The sequence below is a fragment of the Trichomycterus rosablanca genome, chromosome 7, assembly GCF_030014385.1.
Source record: "Trichomycterus rosablanca isolate fTriRos1 chromosome 7, fTriRos1.hap1, whole genome shotgun sequence".
Lineage (NCBI taxonomy): Eukaryota > Metazoa > Chordata > Actinopteri > Siluriformes > Trichomycteridae > Trichomycterus > Trichomycterus rosablanca.
Window position 1 is genome coordinate 4,200,567 of NC_085994.1, and position 24,566 is coordinate 4,225,132.

The window sequence follows — 24,566 nt, forward strand, 5'->3', positions numbered from 1 at the left end:
TCACTAGGCAATAAAAACAACCACAAAATGTGGGATAAGTGATTTAAAAACATACCATACCAGAGGGTACGGAGCAGTAAAAAAGTTGCATAAGTCACTGGTTAAACCCCACTGAGGATTTCTCCGGTCACTGACCAGTCAGTAAGCCAAAGATGTCGTCCAGCATGTTTAAAATCCCCAACAGTCATGAAGTGCACTTTCCAGAATCTAATGGCAACCTAAACAATCACAAACAGTCAAAAAGAGAACAAAAAAACCCCAGTAAATATGCAGATAAAAATGTAAGTATGAAATGCAACACAGTTCATGCAGATTCTAGCATTAAACATTCACCTAAACATACTGTGCATATGGAGCAGAAATATCACACCCTATACCAAACAGTACTGTGCTGTAAAAACGTATTTGCCTCCCTCCTGGTTTGGTTGGTTGGCTGTTTTAAATCTTTGTTTGGAGTTTTCCCCACATTTATTATTATTTGTGGTACCTTGAAACTCAACGTCAATTAGTTCTGGGACTGGCGCTGAGTTTAAAAGGCGTTGAGTTTCAAGATTTTTTCCCATAAGGATGTTTGGGAAACCTGTTAATGCGTTCCATGGTCCCGTGGACTTGCATATATTTTAGGCTAATGTAAATAATGGGGTTGTTTTTGACACTTATACACTGACAATAACACGAATATAATATAAAAACACTGAAATAAAAAGCTGATTCTGATTTCTCAGAACCTTGAGTTGTAACACAAGTTTAAAAGTGAAACAGGGAGGAAAATCCAGATAAACACAGATACATGCGGAGCTTTCAGACTGGATCTGATGGTTATTCCACACAAATGCAGATTCATCTCATATTCGCACTTCGATGACGTTTTACCGTTCAAGCCGAGCCCTAAACAAAGCGACTGTTCATTGTTAATTTAAAATTAAATAAATATATTTTTTAAAAACAAACTGAACACTTTGAGTATAAGGGTACAAATTTCTCAACAAACGGCTTTATTGTTCCTGCTATTCTAACTTTTGGAAACTGTTTGTTTGTAGTATTGAAAAAGCAGTGAAAAATCACTGAATGATCTAGATGCAGCTTGTGCAGAATAAAAGCCTTCAGCTACACTGTCCTTGGATAAGCTTCCACATTCCTGTGCAAGAAATCTGTTAATCTAAACCTGTCTTTTACACAGAACACTACTGCTGCCATAATAAAACTAAAGAACAGATAATGCTAACATGAACTCATATTCCAGGCCTTGGAATGGAATGAAAAAATAGACAGTCATTATTCACCTATATCTTTCATGGTTACAGCATCTCTGGTTGTTGGGTTTTGAATATGGTGGGTTTTGTTAAAAACTTAAAATCAGACCCATGAGCAGTCAGGGTAACTTTTAAATAAAATATTAAAATATGAATTATAAAATGTTTAAAAAATACCAGGGAACATGTTTCTAAAACTATTCCAAACAAAGTAAAATGCTTAAGGCTCACTGTGTTGTAGTTAAAAGATAAATACAGTCTCCTGTTAAACTTCCGCACATTTCAACTAACTGGTAATTTACTGAATTAATGTTTTATATTTAATTAATAAACAACAATTTTGATCAATTTGAAAATAAGGCCATATTTAGGTGTTTCCTGTAGAAAATGTGTCGTCTTGTTTTATTATATGGAATGTAAATACAGCGTAACTATAAATGCATAATTTCCAGTTTAAATTGACGATGACACTAATGATAATAATAATACATTATTATTATTAATAATATTATTATTAATAATGCACTATTATTATTACTATTATTACACTTTTATTATTATTATTATTAATAATGCACTATTTTTTATTATTATTACACATTATTATTAATTTATTATTAATACACTACTATTATTATTATTATTATTATTAATAATGCACTATTATTATTACTATTATTATTACACTATTATTATTGTTAATAATGCACTATTATTATTACTATTATTACACTATTATTTTTATTATTAATAATAATGCACTATTACTATTAATAATATTATTATTAAGAATGCACTATTATTATTACTATTATTATTATTACACTATTATTATTATTGTTAATAATGCACTATTTTTATTATTAATACTCTATTATTATTATTATTATTGTTAATAATGCACTATTTTTATTATTAATACACTATTATTATTATTATTATTAATGCACTATTATCCAAAACTTGCAAACAATGGAATATAAAAAGTGCAGATTTACTTTTAAGGTTGCTCGTACATTAAAGAGGTCTTTTTTCAGGCATCTGATGGGGCTCCTCGACCACATGTCTCAGTTCTTCATCTTGTTTTGTTGTGCATGTGGAGGAGCTGCTGCTGCTGCTGCTGCTGCTGCGAAATGTCAGGTAAGAATACAACAGGCCACCTGTGATACTAAAACAATGAAATAGAAGAGTAAAAGAAATAAAATTAATCAAACATGAAAGATGAAAGGCATCACATGTAACAGTTTTAGTAAAGAAGGGTTTGTAATGATAATCTTACCATATGTTTAGCCCTATAAAGTTTGGCCAGGAGAATATATAATCTCCCCCGATGAACATGCCAATGTAGGCTACAGCAACATTCTGCCAAAATAATAAATAACAAAATCAGTCCCGTTTAGGGATAAGAAACTTACAAAAAGAAGACATTCCTAATCTCTTAAAATCACAACCAACCACAAAATCTCTGCAGGAAAACAATAGGATGAAATCTAAGTCAGCCCAAAAAATATTGAGGCAAATGTCACATATTCAAATCGACTCTTTAAGATGGGTACATTTTTCAGACATTTGCTCATCACGTCAGTAAGGACATTTTGTAATACACAATAAAAACAAGAATCTGTGATTTGTTTAATCTCTTAAATCTTTATTTTACTAACAAAGGTACGAAGAAAAGATTCCCTGTGTTTTCACTGAAAAACCTCACTGCATTTTGTAAATACATAAAAACAAATGTAGAATATGATGCTGCAACACACTCAAAAGGTTGACACATAGGTGTGTTTACCACTGTATTACATCACCTTTCCTATTAATTACACTTTTTAATAGTTTGGGAACTGAGAATATGAATTGTTGAAGTTTAGCAAGTACAATCTGTCTGATTCTCCTCTGCATAATGTGCCAAAAATTTTAAACAGGAGAGAGATCGGAACCGCAGGCAGTGTAGGTCATACATTATACATAAGGCTCTACTAAATTCACGGCAAAATGTGCTTAATTTCACGAACCTAGTTTTACAGAAAGCACAGGATTTACTGATTTCTTTAACCAAAAGTGCAATTTTTCACGGCAGTCATTAAATAACAGTCAGAAATTAAATTATAGAATCAATGGAAGCTACAATACACAGCACAGCTCCCTTAGTAGCTCCCTCTCAAAGATGTCCGTCTCGTCCGTGTTTTGACGTCTACAGAATCGTTTGGGGCTTTAGACTTTGACATCTTGAACATTTTGTCAAACCGATTTCTAGTGTACTGAGCATCTTTAGAGTTTGTTGCGTTTATAAAGAAATAAATAAACTGTACACAAACTATCACAGCACAGAGATGATCACGTGTGTAGAGAAGCAGACCAATAACTATGGAATCCACAAAGGAACAAAATGCATTCAATACGTAAACACATACATCAAACACTGTCAGCACACTACACTTACTTAATTACCATATGAATGCTAGGACCGCCTCATATTGCACCTCATAATCCATACGTTACATGAATTAAAATGTTAAAATGAATTAAAATGTTAAATCGCTAAGCACAAACCTTAAATTTTGACTTTTACAGCAAATTGCATATTACACGGGAAACGGCTCATTGACGTGATTTACACGGCCGTGAAATAGGTAGGGCCTTAGTTATACATGATGTGTATGTGACAATATGAAAAACAAAGAACGCAGAGCAGCACAGGGTCTATTTCATTGCAGGTCATCACATATACAAATTTTTTTTTTCATATTTTCTTTATGCTTTTCTCCCCTTTTTAGAGCATCCAATTGCCCGATTGCGTCATGCTTCCTCTCCACCAATGCCGATCCCCACTCCGTTTGAGGAGAACGAAGCTAACCCAGGGGGCCTCCGACATGTGGGCAGCAGCCATATGCATCTTATCACCTACACTTTGACGAGTGCAGTGCAGCTCAGCGTTGTGTACGGAGAGACACACCCTAAGAGCACTCTTTTCTCATCTCTGTGCAGGCATCATTAATCAGCCAGCAGAGGTCGTAATTGCATTAGTTATGAGAGAGAGACCCGGCTTAGTCCCGCCCATATCTGAACAACAGGCCAATCATGTGGCCGCTCAGCCTTAGCCGGCAGGCAGAGCTGAGTTTCGATACGATGTATTCAAGAGCCCAGCTCTGGTTCCAGTGTGTGTTTTTACCGCTGCGCCACCTGAGCGGCCACGTATACAATTTTTGTACTTACCAAAAACAAATAGGCAATTTATAGTTGCTAACTAAATTAATGACACACATATACTGCCTGGCCAAAAAAAAGGTCACACACTCTAATATTTGGTTGGACCGCCTTTAGCTTTGATTACGGCACGCATTCGCTGTGGCATCGTTTCCACAAGCTTCTGCAATGTCACAACATTTATTTCTGTACAGAGTTGCATTTATTTTTCCCCAAGATCTTGTATTGATGATGGGAGATTTGGACCACTGCACAAAGTCTTCTCCAGCACATCCCAACGATTCTCAATAGGGTTCAGGTCTGGACTCTGTGGTGGCCAATCCATGTGTGAAAATGATGCCTCATGCTCCCTGAACCACTCTTTCACAATCTGAGCCCAATGAATCCTGGCATTGTCATCTTGGAATATGACCGTGCCATCAGGGAAGAAAAAATCCATGGATGGAATAACCTGGTGGTTCAGTATATTCAGGTAGTCAGCTGACCTCTTTACTTGGGCACATAACTTTGCTGAACCTAGACCTGACCGACTGCAGCGACCCCAGATCACAGCACTGCCCCCACAGGCTTGTACGGTAGGCACTAGGCATGATGGGTGCATCACTTCAGCTGCCTCTCTTCTTACCCTGATGAGCCCATCACTCTGGAACAGGGAAAATCTGGACTCATCAGACCACATGACCTTCTTCCATTGCTCCAGAGTCCAATCTTTATGCTCCCTAGCAAATTGAAGCCGTTTTTGCCGGTTAGCCTCACTGACAAGTGGTTTTCTTAAGGCTACACAGCTGTCTAGTCCCAATCCCTTGAGTTCCCTTCACACTGTGCATGTGGAAATGCTCCTACTTTCACTATTAAACATCCCTGAGTTCTACTGAAGTTTTTCTACCATTTGATTTTACCAAACGTTTAAGTGATCGCGATCACGATCATTTAAGATTTTTTTCCGACCACATTCCTTCCTCGAAGATGATAATTTCCCACCGTCCTTCCACTTTTTAATAATGCGTTGGACAGTTCTTAACCTGATTTTAGTAGTTTCAGCTTCTCCTTAGATGTTTACTCTGCTTGATGCATGCCAATAATTTGACCCTTCTGAAACAGATTAACATCTTTTCCACGACCACAGGATGTGTCTTTTGACATGGTCGTTTAACAAATGAGAAGCTACTCACTGCATCAGTTAGGATTAAATAACTTGTTGCCAGCTGAAACATAATCACCCATGCAGTAATTATCCAATGGGAGGCTCTTACCTATTTGCTTAGTTAAATTCAGGTGGTGACCTTTTTTTTGGCCAGGCAGTGTATATTTGTCAGACGTCACACAGATACTAACAGGCAAATTGATCATTTTTTGCAAAAATTTTATTTGATTGAAAACACCCTATAAAAATAAATAAAGATATAAATAAAAGCCTACAAACCTTAATGGCCCCAATAACTGTGGTGGTTAAGGCACTGTTGTAATGACTGCACAGAACAATGGAGTACATCAAAATAAATCTGTCACAACAAGAAACAAATTAAAGATTAATAATCAGAAAAGCTTCATTCTGGTCAAAGTCATGGTGAGTCTGAAAGCATGCGGAAACACACATGTGGACCCACCCTGGACAGGGTTACAATTCACTGCAGGGCAACACTCTGCAAATATACAGTGTATCACAAAAGTGAGTACACCCCTCACATTTCTGCAGATATTTTATTATATCTTTTCATGGGACAACACTATAGAAATAAAACTTGGATATAACTTAGAGTAGTCAGTGTACAACTTGTATAGCAGTGTAGATTTACTGTCTTCTGAAAATAACTCAACACACAGCCATTAATGTCTAAATGGCTGGCAACATAAGTGAGTACACCCCACAGTGAACATGTCCAAATTGTGCCCAAAGTGTCAATATTTTGTGTGACCACCATTATTATCCAGCACTGCCTTAACCCTCCTGGGCATGGAATTCACCAGAGCTGCACAGGTTGCTACTGGAATCCTCTTCCACTCCTCCATGATGACATCATGGAGCTGGTGGATGTTAGACACCTTGAACTCCTCCACCTTCCACTTGAGGATGCGCCACAGGTGCTCAGTTGGGTTTAGTCCATCACCTTTACCTTCAGCTTCCTCAGCAAGGCAGTTGTCATCTTGGAGGTTGTGTTTGGGGTCGTTATCCTGTTGGAAAACTGCCATGAGGCCCAGTTTTCGAAGGGAGGGGATCATGCTCTGTTTCAGAATGTCACAGTACATGTTGGAATTCATGTTTCCCTCAATGAACTGCAGCTCCCCAGTGCCAGCAACACTCATGCAGCCCAAGACCATGATGCTACCACCACCATGCTTGACTGTAGGCAAGATACAGTTGTCTTGGTACTTCTCACCAGGGCGCCGCCACACATGCTGGACACCATCTGAGCCAAACAAGTTTATCTTGGTCTCGTCAGACCACAGGGCATTCCAGTAATCCATGTTCTTGGACAGCTTGTTTTCAGCAAACTGTTTGCGGGCTTTCTTGTGCGTCAGCTTCCTTCTGGGATGACGACCATGCAGACCGAGTTGATGCAGTGTGCGGCGTATGGTCTGAGCACTGACAGGCTGACCTCCCACGTCTTCAACCTCTGCAGCAATGCTGGCAGCACTCATGTGTCTATTTTTTAAAGCCAACCTCTGGATATGACGCCGAACACGTGGACTCAACTTCTTTGGTCGACCCTGGCGAAGCCTGTTCCGAGTGGAACCTGTCCTGGAAAACCGCTGTATGACCTTGGCCACCATGCTGTAGCTCAGTTTCAGGGTGTTAGCAATCTTCTTATAGCCCAGGCCATCTTTGTGGAGAGCAACAATTCTATTTCTCACATCCTCAGAGAGTTCTTTGCCATGAGGTGCCATGTTGAATATCCAGTGGCCAGTATGAGAGAATTGTACCCAAAACACCAAATTTAACAGCCCTGCTCCCCATTTACACCTGGGACCTTGACACATGACACCAGGGAGGGACAACGACACATTTGGGCACAATTTGGACATGTTCACTGTGGGGTGTACTCACTTATGTTGCCAGCTATTTAGACATTAATGGCTGTGTGTTGAGTTATTTTCAGAAGACAGTAAATCTACACTGCTATACAAGTTGTACACTGACTACTCTAAGTTATATCCAAGTTTCATGTCTATAGTGTTGTCCCATGAAAAGATATAATGAAATATTTGCAGAAATGTGAGGGGTGTACTCACTTTTGTGATACACTGTATGCATTCACTTCCTTAAACTTAAGAGCAATCTAGAGTAGTCAATCCGGTTTTTTGGCCGATGAAATGACAAACCAGGGTAACAAGGATAAAACAGTGGTAAACAAACAATGAATGAATGTTGAAAAGTGACAAAATCAGGTGTGACTTACCCCATTACAGATGACAGCAGAAAATAGAAAATAAAACTAAATGATGTCCAGCCTTCAAAGTTAATAGCCTAAATTTAAAACACAGCAAATACACTGACATTATGACTTTTAATTACCAATGTACACAGATCAGCCATAAAATAAAAACCACCTCCTTGTTTTTACACTCACTGTCCAATTTATCAGCTGCACTTACCATAGAAGCACTTTGTAGTTCTACAATTACTGACTGTAGTCCATCTGTTTCTCTGCACACTTTGTTAGCCCCCATTCATGCTGTTCTTCAATGGTCAGGACCCCCACAGGACCACTACAGAGCAGGTATTATTTAGGTGGTGGATCATTCTCAACACTGCAGTGAAATTGACACTCACTAAACACCTCACTGTCCCTGCTGGACTGAGAATAGTCCACCAACCAAAAACATAGCCAGCCAACATTGCCCCATGGGCAGCGTCCTGTGACCACTGCTGAAGGTCAAGAAGATGACCGACTCAAACAGCAGCAATAGATGAGCGATCGTCTCTGACTTTACATCTACAAGGTGGACCAACTAGGTAGGAGTGTCTAATAGAGTGGACAGTGAGTGGACACGGTATTTAAAAACTCCAGCAGCGCTGCTGTGTCTGATCCACTCATACCAGCACAACACACACTAACACACCACCACCATGTCAGTGTCACTGCAGTGCTGAGAATGATCCACCACCTAAATAATACCTGCTTTGTGGTGGTCCAGTGGTGGTCCTGACCACTGAAGAACAGGGTGAAAGCAGGTTAAAAAAGCATGTAGAGAAACAGATGGACTACAGTCAGTAATTGTAGAACTCCAAAGTGCTTCTATATGGTAAGTGGAGCTGATAAAATGGACAGTGAGGGTAGAAACAAGGAGGTGGTTTTAATGTTATGGCTGATCAGTGTACTTTATCACTGATTTACATTTACTTATTATTTAATTACCAATTCAGTCATTCATTCATAAAACTTCAGTCATTTACCTTTTCTAAATCTCCTGTGTAGGCACTTCCTAAAGTAGTGGGTATTATAATGATTAATGCATTGTAGAACAAAACTCCATACTTGCCAAGGCTCTGTTTAAAAACAGAAATAAATCATTAGCAGGAGGAAAAGAGAAATACATTTTTAACAATCTGTAAAAAAATAAAACTCTAGGGAAAAGACATTAACAGTTATAACTAAAATATATAACCAAGATAAAGGGATTTATAAATCTAAACCTTTCTGCAGACCTAGCTTTTGCTTTAAATGAAGTCTGTATCAGTTTAGGGTGGCAGGGCGGCACGGTGGCTCAGTGAGTAGCACTGTCACCTCACAGCAAGAAGGTCCTGGGTTCGATCCCCAAGCTGGGCGGTCCGGGTTCCTTTCTGTGTGGAGTTTGCACGTTCTCCCTGTGTCTGTGTGGGTTTACTCCGGGGGCTCCGGTTTCCTCCCACAGTCCAAAAACATGCAGTCAGGTTCATTAGAGACACTGAATTGCCCTATAGGTGGATGGGTGTGTGTATGTGTGTGTGTGTCTGCCCTGCGATGGACTGGCGTTACTGACGGGAAGTCCAGGGTGTTACTGTGTGCCTTGCGCCCATTGAAAAGCTGGGATAGGCTCCAGCACCCCCCCCCCCCCACGACCCTAACTGGATAAGCGGATAAGAAAATGAATTAATGTATCAGTTGAATGATGCAGCAAATGAACAAACCAAATTAATGGTGTAGTATTTTAGAGTAGCAGGATAATAAAGAAAATCATATGAGTTTAAGTTCTGCATGAAAAGTATGTGCAAAATGCAAAACATGTCAAACCCTGAGGTGCCAAGTCAAACACTACTTTATTTGTGTCATCTAAGAAGTGGAATCTAAGGCTACAGGATCACCGGTTTAGACAGTATTAGTATAAGATTGGAAAATTTCCCTTGGTCGAAATCTTGGAGAAGCTGCAACTTGAAGATTCATTAATTCATGAACCCAAGCTGCTTTGTTTTAACGTTTCAGGTTGGTGGTGTAATAGTATTAGCTTCCTAATACCAATTAAGATCAGTTTTAATGACCATGTAATCACTTTATGGCCACTATTTTCCTTGTGTCATGACTAAAAGCACCAGTCATCTCAAGCTAGATTAAATAACATTAGTTAAGTATACTTTATGGCCTCCTTAGTCATCAGATATTAATTCATTTTTACATTTTCAGCATTTAACAGATACCTTTTATCCAAAGTGTCTTACAATTGAGACAGTATACTGTACATTGCAAGCAATTGAGGGTCAAGAACCCGACAGTGACAAGCTGGCAGATGTGGGGCCTGAACCAGCAACCTTCTGATTACTAGTCCTGTACCTTAACCGCTGAGCTACCCCTGCCCTTTGAACATTTGCTGAATGTGAATACATTTTGAGTCCTATATTTTACAAGCTGTTAGTAACATAGTTAAGGTATTAGATTAAATTTTCCTAATTCTGATGGTTGATTTGAATGTTAGCTGTAGCTCTGAACGATGTCTAACATTTTATGCACAGCACTGTGGCCACATAACATTAGATGATGATGATAATAATAATAATCATAATCAGTAAACAGCATAATGTAAATTAATAACACGTTAGGCACATACCTCAATTCCAATTTTCTGCTTGGTGAAGACGCCGTTGGCAGCTGTGAAGACGTCATTGAGCAGAACAAAAACGTATCCTTCTGCATCGAAGGCTAGGTCAGAGCTAAATCAGATAAGACAGAGCTAAGAAATTACATTTATGTTCATGTTTGAAGGGCAATTTATAGATGAGTGACAAATTAAAAAGATGCTATAAAATGTATGCGCCCCCTACCCGTTTTTTTTGTCACATTTAGATGTGCCTAATTTGTCACTTTTATTAGTTTCAGATCTTCTAATATTAATTTAAGATAAAGGTGAGACCAGTAAACACAAAATGTAGCTTTAAATGATCATTCCACATAATTTATTTAGAATCAGAATCACTTTATTTCGCCAGGTATGTTACACATACGAGGTGATATTCATAATGTCTATCACATATTCATAATGTCTATCACCCATGAGAACAAGTAATTGCCCCCATAACTTGATAACTGGTTTTGCCGCTCTTGGCAGTAACAACTGCAATCAAACGTTTGCATGAACTTGCGATGAGTCTTTTACATCACTGTAAAGGATTTTTGGTTTACTTTTCTTTTTTATTTGGTTACATTGGAGGTGTTTGAGCATGAACTGCCTTTTTGAGGCCTTGCTATGGCATCTCAATAGGATTCAAGTCAGGACTTTGACTCGGCCACTCGAAAACCTTATTTTTATCTTTTTTTTTTTTTTGAGACAATCAGAGGTGGTTTTACTTGTGTACTTCAAATCATTGTCCTGCTGCATAATCCAACAGCAAACATTCTCCTTCAGGTTTTTCTAATAAAGAGCAGAATTCATGGTTCCATAAATTGTGACAAGTCGTCAAGGTCTTGTGAAAGCATAGCACCCCCAGACCAACACATTAGCACCATGTTTGACCAGCGTTATGCTTGATGTGACAGGATTTTAGGTCTTTCAAAAAGTTCCACTTTTGGCTCATTAGTCCACAGAATATTATCCCAAAAGTCTTGAGAAACATCTAGATGTTGTTTGGCAAACATGAGTCAAACATTTCTGTTCTTTTTAGCCAGCAGTGGTTTGTCCCCGAGCTTTAGCAATGGCTCTGTAACCCTTTCCAGGCTGGTAGATTTGAATGACTTTGTTTTGCATCTGTATTTAAATTCTGTTTAGAACGTGGCATAATGTGCTGCTTTTTGAGACCTTTTAGCCTGATTCACTGCTTCACATTGACGAACAGGTTCTATTTAAGTGATGTTTAGATTTAACAGGTCATGTTTTAGACAAGTAAACAAGGGTGTGTGCGGAGTACAACAAGAGAACAATGCAGGCTGATAACACGGCCTGGTGGTTCTGTTATGTTGATGTGGAAAGCATTCAGGTGCCATAGTTTAGGGTTTAGGTTTACATGTCCTTTTAGAGTAAGGGTCATTTCAATTTTGGATAGGCTTCTATTAACATGGTACAGAAACTAAATACTACATGATAGATTAGTCCAGAAATAGTGAATATTTAAGTGTTTCTAATCTTCTATGAATGTAAATTTCAAACCAAAAATGGTCAATACAATTAGGAGGTGGATTATATATACGTATAGTATATAATTATATATAAAACCCACAAGATCCTCAGCAAAAAGTACATTGCTGTAGATTGTCTGATCTCCAGTGAAACACCCCATGATGTTAATGCTAATAATAACAATTATAATTATAATAATAGCAATAATAACATGTAGACTCATATTATGATTTACAATGATTGGATGACTGTACCTTGCAGCAATCAGCGCTCCAAACACAATAGCCATCACACTGCACACCAGCTGAGGTGAAAAGGATTTTCTGGAAGATGAACCTGTTGTCAGTTTTAACAGATATAACTAGTATGCTTATACAAAAGAGTGTCTACATACACCAATCAGTCATAACATTAAAACCACCTCCTTGTTTCTACACTAACTGTCCATTTTATCAGCCCCACTTACCATACAAAAGCACTTTTTTAGTTCTACAATTACTGACTGTAGTCCATCTGTTTCTCTGCATGCTTTGTTAACCCCCTTTCATGCTGTTCTTTAATGGTCAGGACCCCCACAGGACCACCACAGAGAAGATATTATTTAAGTGGTGGATCATTCTCAGCACTGCAGTGACACTGACATGGTGGTGGTGTGTTAGTGTGTGTTGTGCTGGTATGAGTGGATCAGACACGCGATAACACACGACCTCGAGTGTTCTATTGCTTTTATACAACAGTTTTTACAAAATAAAGAAAGAAAATAAATCAAAGAAGCCCTGAATTTCATATTAAATATGCTTTAATATTGACAATACCTTCCGCCAAAAAGTAGTTCCACAACGAATATAAAGTTTAACACTACAAAGTAGACATCCCAAGTTGCAAAAACTCATTTTAGGGAGGTAAGAACAAGATGAAGAAGAAGAAGGCAAGAACCTCCGAAGGGAAAAAAAGAAATAAAAAACCTCTTGCACACACCAAAGGATATTGGTGATAACAGAACTCTTAGGCTAACTGGGCTATTAAGCTAACTGTTCGCGTCACAAACACATTAATGTTCCCTACATAGTGCACTAGATTGTGTATCAGATCGCGGATTTAGGTTCCCTACATAGTGCACTAGATTGTGTATCAGATCGCGGATTTAGGTTCCCTACATAGTGCACTAGCTTGTGTATCAGATCGCGGATTTATGTTCCCTACATAGTGCACTAGATTGTGTATCAGATCGCGGATTTATGTTCCCTACATAGTGCACTAGATTGTGCATCAGATCGCGGATTTATGTTCCCTACACAGTGCACTAGACTGTGCATCAGATCGCAGATTTATGTTCCCTACACAGTGCGCTAGATTGTATATCAGATAACGGATTTAAAACAGGTGTGTGTCGCCTGCGTGCGCGTTTGTGTGCATGAAGCTTGTCGTTACTGGCAACGCGTCAGCGGAATAATACAGTTGTGGTGTGAAAAGGCCGTGCTGTTATCATGAATATCAGCACAGTTAAAACTAGAGATGGACCGATCGGGGTTTTTGGCACCGATTCCGATCTCCGATCTCCTTTCAGGGACATCGGCCGATAGCCGATTCTGATCGGGGGGGGGGGGGGGGGGGGGGAGATTAGCAGTAAATAAACTTAAAAAGAGCCTCACAGTAAAGATAAACCGGAGCAGCGTGTGTGTGTGTGTTTGTGCCTTTAGAAGAGACGCTTTGTTCACAGTATCGCTATAAGTGATTCATTGATTCATGAGTTGATTCGTTTTTATGTGAAGCGTAAGTTTCTCTTCTCAGTTATCTCTCCGTGTTTACTGTTATTAATTAAATGTCGTGGTTTTAAATAAACACCAGCTACTACAGAACATTTTGTGTGACTCTCTTACATTAAAAAGCTTAATTAAAAAGCTTAATTAAACTGCTGTTACCACAGATCTGTAACCGAGTCAGACTCGTTCCGTCTAAGGAGCTAAAAGTTTTCTAAAAGTTCAGCAGATGATCCTGAACTAACAAATTTGGTAATAAATAAACTTTTGCCTCTGATTGGCTCTGTAACGTTTTCTGTTCTCATCTACATCACAAGTAAGAACCGCTCACGATTTACCAAAGTGAACCAGGAGTTTATATAACGTGCTGATAGAATCGACTCAGATGTGACCGGGTTGAATTATCTTTTTAAAGTAAATATTACAATCAGCAAAATTACATCGTAAGAGCTTTCACGATGGTTTCTGTACGATTGTTGATGAATGGTGATGTGATGGTTGGCGCTTCGTAGCTCAAAGTCTGGATCAATCCACTGAGCTGATCCACTTTTAGGAAATATCGCCGATCGCCGATAGCATATTTTGATTAAAAATCGGCCGATACCGATTCGTAGCCGATCGATCGTCCCATCTCTAGTTAAAACACTTCTCAACCAATCAGATTGTAAGGTCGGAACTAACTGTTGTATAAAAAACCATATATAATGCTTTGAGTATTGTACGACCACAATAACATCAATCATTTCTTGGCACCCAAAAACTTAATGCCGTAATGGCAGTGATGGGCAGTTGTAGCCTAGCGGTTAAGGTACTGGACTAGTAACCGAAAGGTTGCCGGTTCAAGCCCCACCACTGCCAGGTTGCCACTGTTGGGCCCTTGAGCAAGACCCTTAACCCTCAATTGCTTAGACTGTATACTGCCACAGTACTGTAAGTTGCTTTGGATAAAAAACGTCTGCTAAATGCCGAAAATGTAAATGTAAATGTAATGACAGTGAAACATGGTGGTGGCAGCATTAAGCTATTCAGGTGTTTCTCAGGCAGGAATAATAAGGGACACTGGTAGGAACTGAGGGATAGATAAATGCCGGCAAATTCGAGAGAGACCTAAAGATGGCTGTTCACAGATTCTCACCATCCAATCTGATGGCGCTTAAAAGATACTTCCATGAACAGTGGGGTACGCTGGGCAAATCCAGTAATGTAAAACTTGTGAAGAAGTATTCCCAGAAGACTTGCAGCTGTAATAGCTCCTAAAGGGGCTTCTACAAATACTGAATGAAGGGTCTGAATACTTTTCTGAATAAGAGATTTCAGTTTGTTTTCATACATTTTCGAAAAACTTTAAGAACAAGTTTTCAATTTGTCATTATCAGTGATTAAGTGTATATTTATGGGTAAACACGGTAATTATATTCATCCAAAATCCACAACACAGTAAGTGTGATAAAAGGGGTCTGAATACTTTCTAAATACACTATGTCTTCCAAAATTCTTGTGGAATAAAAAGTTGCATTTTTAAATACACTATTGACTATTTATGAAATGGATATGACTATTTATTTAGGTCTAAATACATTTTCATATAACAGCCAGAATATGACACATACCTTAATATTTTTGTCTCCAAAATCATGGTCAGCAAAATAGTGAATTTTCGGAGCACAGTGAACATGGGCAAACTGCAAAAAACAGAACATAAAGTTCGGTACTGTACAGACAAACAAAAAACACTATAGGGGTACAAAGACCAAGAATACATTTACTAAGAGTTTTTGAATTAAATCTAATTATAGAGTGATGTTATTATCACATTACATTCAAGTTGGCTAACCACAAGACCCAGCTAATATAACTGGATTGTAATGAATTGTGTGCAATTATAAGCTTGTTTCAATTTAAAATGCTCTTATTACAGGAATTAGTAAATAAAATAGAATTAAATACAAGAGAGCTGATACACCTGAGGGAACACTGTACACAACGTTTATGAAGAAACAGGAGGTTTTTTTGGAACAACAGATTTTATAATATGTAAAGCAATGACGTTTTGGAGCTACAGAAAGTAACACCAAATTAAAATCATACTAGTGGATGATATTTATTCTCTGTGTTTTTAAAGCTGTAACATTGTGAATTAATATTTTACAATTTCCACACTACTGCTTATAATAAAAACTTGCAACGCTAACAGAGATATCAGTAATGTTATTGTCCAGTATAGCTGGAAAAGTTATTTCCACAGTATTGCTTGAATTACTCTGTTCCAGTGTAAACCATGTTGTCAGTTTTTTTTCCTTAAAGGTTTTCAGAACATTGTTTTTATTTCACTGACCATCTGCCTATGTGGTTGTTAACAGGGATGCATCAGTGATCAAAGGCAAATCTAAAGAGCCGCATACATCAGGCAGTATGATATCAGAGAAGTGTGGGCTGCCCTTTTGTGTTTTAAGAGCTGCACAAGACCCAAGGGTACCAGATTGTAAAGAACTGACTCAAACTATTTCTTAGCTACATTCATTATGTAAAAAAATGCGGCCAAAAATTTCATCAGGGGTTTATTATCTCGGAAAAAAACGTTATTTCACAATTTAAGATGAGGTCAATGCAAATTCATTAATTAATTAACTGAACCATTAAGTCACAGATCCTTAAGATGTTACCCATCACTCATGTGTCACTGAAGGAGTTGTTAATTTAATCTCTTTAAAGTTGTAATTGTAATTTTATCTCCATTTTTGAATAAATTGTATGTGTTTAATTATAAAATGGGTGACAGTAGGTGCAGTAGTTATTGTCTGTGCTGTTGGTTTACATGGATCTCTTAATTTGCTCCCATATTCCGAAACAAATGCCAAAGATGGCTACTTCAAATTGCCCCAAGTGGAATATAAACTAACTTAACTTCCTGTAGCGCCAAACAAAGGTCTGTAAAGCCTTTGTGCATGAGATTGCAATATTTAACTAGAGAGTGCATTTCCGGAGAAAATGCGAGTGTGATTGCCGTGTGGCGGTCGGCGGGCGTGCGCAGGTCGGGGGTGCGCATGTGTTTAGAAGTGGTGCGGTGCGTGGGGTGTGAATACTTTCTCCCAGACAGGCCACTGTATGTGTGCACAAGCTGTGGTATGAGCACAAGTTCACTCTGGGTGTGTTTGAGACGCCAAACCTGTAAAAAAATGCAGTTCTGCACGTTTCTACTGCTTACAAATCAGTACTCATTCATTTATATGTGATTATCACTGTAGGGGCCATGGTATTGCGCAATCTATGATCGGCTGTGTCTTATTTACAGCTTTCAGGCACAGTGCACTTACACAGTGCTCACACTTCGGTACCTACTTTAGCATTTAGCCATTGCCATTGATTTCAATGCATTCGTTAGCCTTGAAGCTAACGGATATAAATATCTTTTTTTCAGTTGCAACGCGAACAATATGACGCTCACTGCTAAGTGTAACTGCACTATAGACCGTTTCAATGAGGGTAAACAATAACAACGCTACTGCACATGTCTGTTCCTTTCGCCTTTCCGGTAGCGCCACTTTTAAACATCCATCCAGCTGTCAACATGACGAGCTCGTACTTTGCGAGTCTCCCGAACGCGGAACAAACGCGATATTAGCAGAAATGAATGATAGATCATCAAGTATCTGTACCGGACCCTTTTGAGGAGAATTTAAGAAGTGTTTTTCCGCTGACCTAAAACGTTTGCCTGAGGTAACATACCCAGACGTGTATCACTACCCTGTTGAAACGGAGTGTGTTTACACCAGAGAGGCAGTGAAAGCATACCGCAGTTTGGACGCATACAATTATTTATTAAAATCATTATTGTGTCATCTCCCCTTTTGTGTCTGTTGAGTTAAGAGCCGTTATAATATGATAAAAATATGACAAACCACAGTGAATTACTTCTCATCTGAATTAGAACATATTAGCTAATGCTAAAACGATTTTTTTATAGCCTAACTGGAAATACATGAAATATATTACAGTAAGCACAATGTACTCATAAATAGAATGTTTACTTTTTGTATTACAAAAGTAGAACCATGTTTCTTTACAGGTCTGTGTGTCATTTAATAATTAAGCTAAGCTAATTATTACAGCTAATTAAGCCGTTAATATAATTCCATATAGTGACATTTCCCCAAAATATAGTCCTATAAAGTTATGGCTTTTACATCGTATTCTCAGGAAAATGTAAACTTTTTAAGGCTTATGTTAGGTTTATGTTTATTCTGTTCTATTAATACAAATATTAAGCGCCTGCATATTTTAATACACTTAAGCTAAACGTCAGGGACAAGACACCAAGAGAACAGCGTTTAAGTGAGTACATTTGTTCACAATATTTTATTATGAAATAATATATATTACATTTATTATAAGAGTTGATGGTGGGTATCCAGCCGGCTCTATTTACAGCAGCAATCCAAGCGTTTCGCTGTGCGTTGTCTTTTGGAAATCTGTTCACCTTAATTTCTGAAAGCAAGTTTGTACCTGGCCTGAGGGAACATCCGACAACCGAACAACATGGTCCTAACTTTAATTTAGACATACTGTCAGTAAATCACAACTGAACTAGCGCAAAAGAATTGAAGCAGTTGTGGTCAATCGCTGTTGTTCTGAGCGCTGTTTACCACCAAGCGGAAGCGTCTTAGGAACATCAACGTCACTTCCTGGACTCATGAATATTCATTTGAAACGGTCTATAATTTCATTCTGTGCAGCGTTTTCACCTTAAAAATCACTAATACTTTAGTTACAGACCAAAATAAGTCAGATTTTTTGTCGGCGGCCATTTTCTGCTCTCAGAACGGCCTGAAGATGTCGCCTACGTCATCACGTTGACGTTCTATGGAAAGCCAAAGGTGTCAACATTTTTGTCCAAAAATTCGGGCAAAAACGGGCATAAATGCCACACGGATGGGCATATCCGGATGATTTTTTGGATTTGGGCGCTAATTAATGACCCGGTCGATCAAGGGTTGGAACGGCGTTGATAGCTCGAAATTTTTTTCAAAATGAATGGGAGTCAATGGGGCAAAACGGGCACCTTAAAACGGGCACTGTGGGCACAGTGTTGGTTCGATCCAAAAGCTGTATACAAGCAGTCCATTCCCGTATGGGCCGGACGATTTGGCACTGGAACGGGGTCGATATCTCGAAAATTGCGGACGAAGAAAGGGAGACAAAAAACGGGCGGAATGGTAATAATATATTGAAAACGAAAATAAGAATAACAATAGTGTGCTTGCATTCTGCAATCACACTAATAAATGACTTTGCTATTGGATTAAATCTTAAAAATCTTTTATTTTCTTTTTATGGGTTGCTTCCATGATAAGGCTCCAAATATTAAACATTAAAAATTTACCTTAATTTCTTTGTGCTTCCTAGACCTGTTATGTGATTGCCAACATAGAGTAATGGCAAAGGAAAAATCTGGGGAAAGCAGCACATTACAACATTAAAACAAAGTAAGTCATCACAGAGAGTTTAACTTAAAAAAAATAATTACAACATAAATATTAGGAAAGTGACCCAAAGAAATCCAGAAAAATAGAATTTTTAAATCAGTATATTACTGGAAAATGGGTACTACACAGAAAAATGTGTAATGTATTAAATAATGTGTAAAACCACAATTTGTGACACTTCTGTTTGAGATGTGTCAAGTTTGCACTCATAGATAAAGGTTATAAAAACACCTACAGGTTATTGCATGTTAATAGATTAAAGAAAACTGAACATTTACAGCAAAAATGTGCAACGCTGAAGCAAAATACTGCACAACACCACCAAAACCCCATTCCAATGATAAGATGATGTTAATGTACCAAGTATGTTGTGGCATGATCTAAAATCGATGGGTCATGCAAGAATCCAATACTTCATCATACACTGATCAGGCATAACATTATGACCGCCTTTCTAATATTAGTGTGATTGCAGAATGCAAGCACACTATTGTTATTCTTATTTTCGTTTTCAATATATTATTACCAACAGAAAAAAAGATATTTATATCCGTTAGCTTCAAGGCTAACGAATGCATTGAAATCAATGGCAATGGCTAAATGCTAAAGTAGGTACCGAAGTGTGAGCACTGTGTAAGTGCACTGTGCCTGAAAGTTGTAAATAAGACACAGCCGATCATAGATTGCGCAATACCATGGCCCCTACAGTGATAATCACATATAAATGAATGAGCACTGATTTGTAAGCAGTAGAAACGTGCAGAACTGCATTTTTTTACAGGTTTGGCATTTCAAACACACCCAGAGTGAAGTTGTGCTCATACCACAGCTTGTGCACACATACAGTGGCCTGTCTGGGAGAAAGTATTCACACCCCACGCACCGCACCACTTCTAAACACATGCGCACCCCCGACCTGCGCACGCCCGCCGACCGCCACACGGCAATCACACTCGCATTTTCTCCGGAAATGCACTCTCTAGTTGTGTTTGTCCCCCTTTTGCTGCCAAAACAGTCCTGACCTGTCGAGTCTGACACCTTTCTGTCAGAACTAGAACTAACTTCTTCAGCAATTTAAGCAGACAGCAGCTCGTCTGTTGGATCAAACCACACGGTCCAGCCTTCGCTTCCCATGTGCATCAATAAACCTTGGCCACCCATGACCCTGTCGCTGGTTTGCCCCTGTTCCTTCCTTGGACCACTTTTGATAGATACTGACCACTGCAGACCGGGAACACCCCACAAGAGCTACAGTTTTGGAGATGCTCTGACCCAGTCGTCTAAGCCATCACAATTGGGCCCTTGACAAACTCGCTCAGATCCTCACGCTCGCCCAATTTTCCATCAACTTTGAGGATAAAATGTTCACTCGCTGCCTAATATTTCCCACCCACTAACAGGTGCCGTGATAAAGAGATAATCAATGTTATTCATTTCACCCGTCAGTAGTCATAATGTTATGCCTGGTCGGTGTATACATTTTACACAACTCTATAAAAATGTATAATTATTTGGGTCACTTTCAATGTATAATAATCATGTGAAAAATCACCTTTCTGTGCAAGCTCATATCAAAGTCCTGAAAGGTGACGACTTTGCACATTTTGGCTATGTAGAGAATGATGATTGTACACGCCATCTAAGATGCACATAAAAAAAAAAAACAACAACCATAAAAAACGGGATTTAAAAAGGCTGCCATGATTTTAACAGTAAATCAAACCCACAAAAACAACAGCGATTTAAACTGACCTGTCCAATTCCAAGGAATGCGTACGAGGGAAACCTGTGTGAAAAAACATATAATGTTTTAAGTAATTTACAAATGAATCCACAGTAAATAGTGTTACTGCTGCTGTGGTGTGAGCATGGTTTGTTGCACTAGAGCTTTAACACTGTTAGAATTACTATTTAGTATAAGCATATTGTGTATTCTGTACATACTATGATTTACTATTTTCATTAAATCCTGAAAGAAATGTAGGATGGATGGATGGATGGATGGATGGATGGATGGATGGATGGATGGATGGATGGATGGATGGATGGATGGATGGATGGATGGATGGATGGATGGATGGATGGATGGATGGATGGATGGATGGATGGATGGATGGATGGATGGATGGATGGATGGATGGATGGATGGATGGATGGATGGATGGATGGATGGATGGATGGATGGATGGATGGATGGATGGATGGATGGATGGATGGATGGATACTTGATTTATCCCAAGGGAAATTATGGATGGATACTTGATTAATCCCAAGGGAAATTATTGGCCACACAACAAGTAAACACAACCTCTGCATATATAACAAAAACATTTACTGCAGGTGTACAAATACTTTAGGAAACTTGAAAAATTGTTGCTTTACAGTTTTACCGTCCTTGAACTTGTAGGACACCACTCTTTTTAATAAGAAAATATCATCTCAGGAAAGAAAATCAGGGTGGTCGAGGTGCTGTATGGGACATAGCCTCTTCACACCCACATGCACATTACAGTGTAGCACCAGCGTGTTAGTAAAGTAGCACTGTAATCAGCTTAATTTAGCTGATTGCACTGTTGCTAAAGCACTTCAGTTTCAATCTATCTTTCTCCCAATACACACAAATACACAATTATACAGAAGCAGCAGGACATTAAAAAAACCTGTCAAATGAATGCAATTGTAACAACAAGTCAGCAAAAGAACTGTGTTACATTCATATTTGTTTCCTAAGAGCTGATAAAGGTCTGGAAAAAAGAAATCACTTTAGTGTTTTTAAATCAGCAACTCCACATGAAGAAGAGTAAAGAGTGAGTAAAAAAGTGAGTAAAAAATTCTGGATTTATTTACAAAGCGACACACTGAGCGTCAGGTTGCTTTTATCCTAAAAATTTTATAGTAGGCAATTTATTAGAGCAAGGTCAAGCAGCAGACATAGGGGACAACAAAACACAAGATAATCTGATGAAGGTTGGGACAAAAGTCTCTGTGGCAACCAAAGATCACTTAATTAGCAAGGACTTTGTGGCCGGACTTAAGAAGCACAGTAAGAATTGACTGGAATATGTCAAAAGTGATTTGAATAGACCAGTTGTGTTCTGGGACAAAGTGCTATGGAGTAATGAATCAAAACTAAAACTGTGTGGTCAAAAGAATGAATAGTTTGTCTGTTGTAAGAATGACGAGTATCGCTAGTTGACGAGAACTGCAGTATAGCTAGTGTATATCACTAAAACAATAATTTTCAGCATAGCTATAGTGTATAACACTAAAACAATAATAATTTTCAGCATAGCTATAGTGTATAACACTAAAACAATAATAATTTGCAGCATAGCTATAGTGTATAAAAGTAAACCCATAATAATTTGCAGTATAGCTATAGTGTATGACAATAAAACAATAATGATTTGCAGCATAGCTATAATGTGTAACACTTAAACAATAATGATTTGCAGTATAGCTAGTGTATATCACTAAAACAATAATAATTTTCAGCATAGCTATAGTGTATAACACTAAAACAATAATAATTTGCAGCATAGCTATAGTGTATAAAAGTAAACCCATAATAATTTGCAGTATAGCTATAGTGTATGACAATAAAACAATAATGATTTGCAGCATAGCTATAATGTGTAACACTTAAACAATAATGATTTGCAGTATAGCTAGTGTATATCACTAAAACAATAATAATTTTTAGCATAGCTAAAGTGTATAACAGTAAACCCATAAAGATTTGCAGCACGGCTATAGTGTATAACACTAAAACAATAATGATTTGCAGTATAACTATAGTGTATAGCAGTAAAACAATAAAGATTTGCAATATGTATAATAGTAAAACCTTTAATGTATTGCATTTTATTTCGCCTATGAGCTGAATTCAGGCTAAATCCCAAATCTCTCTCTATTTTGCTCAAGTGCACTAGATGGGAACATATATAAGCTATCTCCACTACAGCCCACCTAGTGCACTCTGAATTCATATCAGGACCCCGCCATGGCTTGGGTAATACGGAAGTGATAAATAAAACAGAATATTGCACTTACCGGTAGGTTGTTAAAACTGTTTTGTTGACAGCCACTATAAAAAAAGAGCTGGTGGCGTAAAACAGAGCGGAGAAGAGCTTCATTATCTGCTGCTGCTTCTGCTTCTGTACAGAACTCAAATGTGAAGATGCAGCAGGTGACAGCGCGGAAGAACTAAAAGTGGAGCTTCTTCTTAACATGTTGGTGTCATTGATCCGACTGCATCCAATCTCTGTCCCCCACACACACACACACACACACACACACACACACACACACCCACACCCACACCCACACACACACACACACACACACACACACACACACGAAGTGTCTGTTGATAATAAACGCTTGTCCGTTTTAGCGTTCACTGTGTAAGCACCCTATGTCTCTTACTGCCGTTTCCTCATCACACACATTGCAATATTCCAGTCTGCCTCTAGGTGGCAGCCTACCACGGCTACAAAATTCAATCCTCCCCCAAATGCTTTTACTCATTCTCAGGTTTCACTAACTCCTCGATTCTGTCAGCATATGCACCGATGAGGCATAACATTATGACCACCTTCCTAATATTGTGTTGGTCCCCCTTTTGCTGCCAGAACAGCTCTGACCCGTAGAGGCATGGACTCCACTTAGGGTTGCCAACTTTCAGAACTGGAAATAAGGAACACCCTGGGCTGGCGGGTTGGCGTAAGGCATAGGGTGGGGGGGTGGGATGGCAGGTGTTTACCTGAGCATTGGGGTCCAGGCGGTTAGGGTTGCACCTATAAAAAAATATAACAGGTCTTACACCGTCATAGGAACATTATCAAAATGTTTTATTTAGGCTGTTTAACATTTATTATTTTATTCTTTATAATAATAAATCAGAACCATATTGTAGGTAAAACAACATGCATAAAGAACATCATTTAACATTTTTTCTTAATAATGAAAACAACATTTTTAAATAATCCATCTTCACACTGACATGCAGCCCCGGTTCTGGACTGCGTTGCTTAGGGGGCAGTTATAAAATCCAGCACCCCCATAACGCCAGCCCTGCTCGTGTTACTTTATTTTCACCCTAAGTCGGATTTGAACCTAGGGCTGAAATATATGCGTGATGTGCTCTGCCCACTGCGCTACTCAAACATTGGAATAATAAACAGATTGTTATGCTGAACACTACTTAAAATGATAACCAAATGCTTTCTAATTCCCACGACAGCAGCAGTTTCCTTCTGTTTCATACATCTTGCCCTGTCTCAGTCTAATCTGCAGCATTTCTTTCTCATTTTTAAAAATACGGAACAAAGTGCGTCCCG

The 24,566-nt window shown here is 38.4% G+C and overlaps 1 protein-coding gene across 1 annotated transcript; it reads right to left on the reverse strand.

The window, feature by feature from the left end:
• Positions 1-192: 192 nt before the first annotated feature.
• slc35d2 (solute carrier family 35 member D2) lies at positions 193-23,360 on the reverse strand. The gene is made up of 13 exons (XM_062998265.1): positions 23,278-23,360; positions 20,977-21,010; positions 20,777-20,863; positions 19,122-19,189; positions 15,352-15,423; positions 12,236-12,304; positions 10,479-10,581; positions 8,854-8,946; positions 7,856-7,923; positions 5,881-5,959; positions 2,533-2,615; positions 2,270-2,421; positions 193-218 (listed from the first exon to the last, which is right to left on the reverse strand). Exons 1-12 carry the CDS (start codon positions 23,358-23,360, stop codon positions 2,271-2,273), a joined length of 990 nt encoding a protein of 329 aa, XP_062854335.1. The 3' UTR covers positions 193-218; position 2,270.
• Positions 23,361-24,566: the final 1,206 nt, after the last annotated feature.

Bases quoted from the DNA above. Each gene is read 5' to 3' on its own strand.
- slc35d2 (XM_062998265.1), bottom strand. From the start codon at position 23,360: ATGAAGCTCTTCTCCGCTCTGTTTTACGCCACCAGCTCTTTTTTTATA. The intron at 19,190-20,776 runs GTGATTTTTCAC...TGCTTTCCCCAG, and splicing joins ATATGAGCTTGCACAGAAAG to ATTTTTCCTTTGCCATTACT. The intron at 7,924-8,853 runs GTAAATGACTGA...TTTTAAATTTAG, and splicing joins ACACAGGAGATTTAGAAAAG to GCTATTAACTTTGAAGGCTG.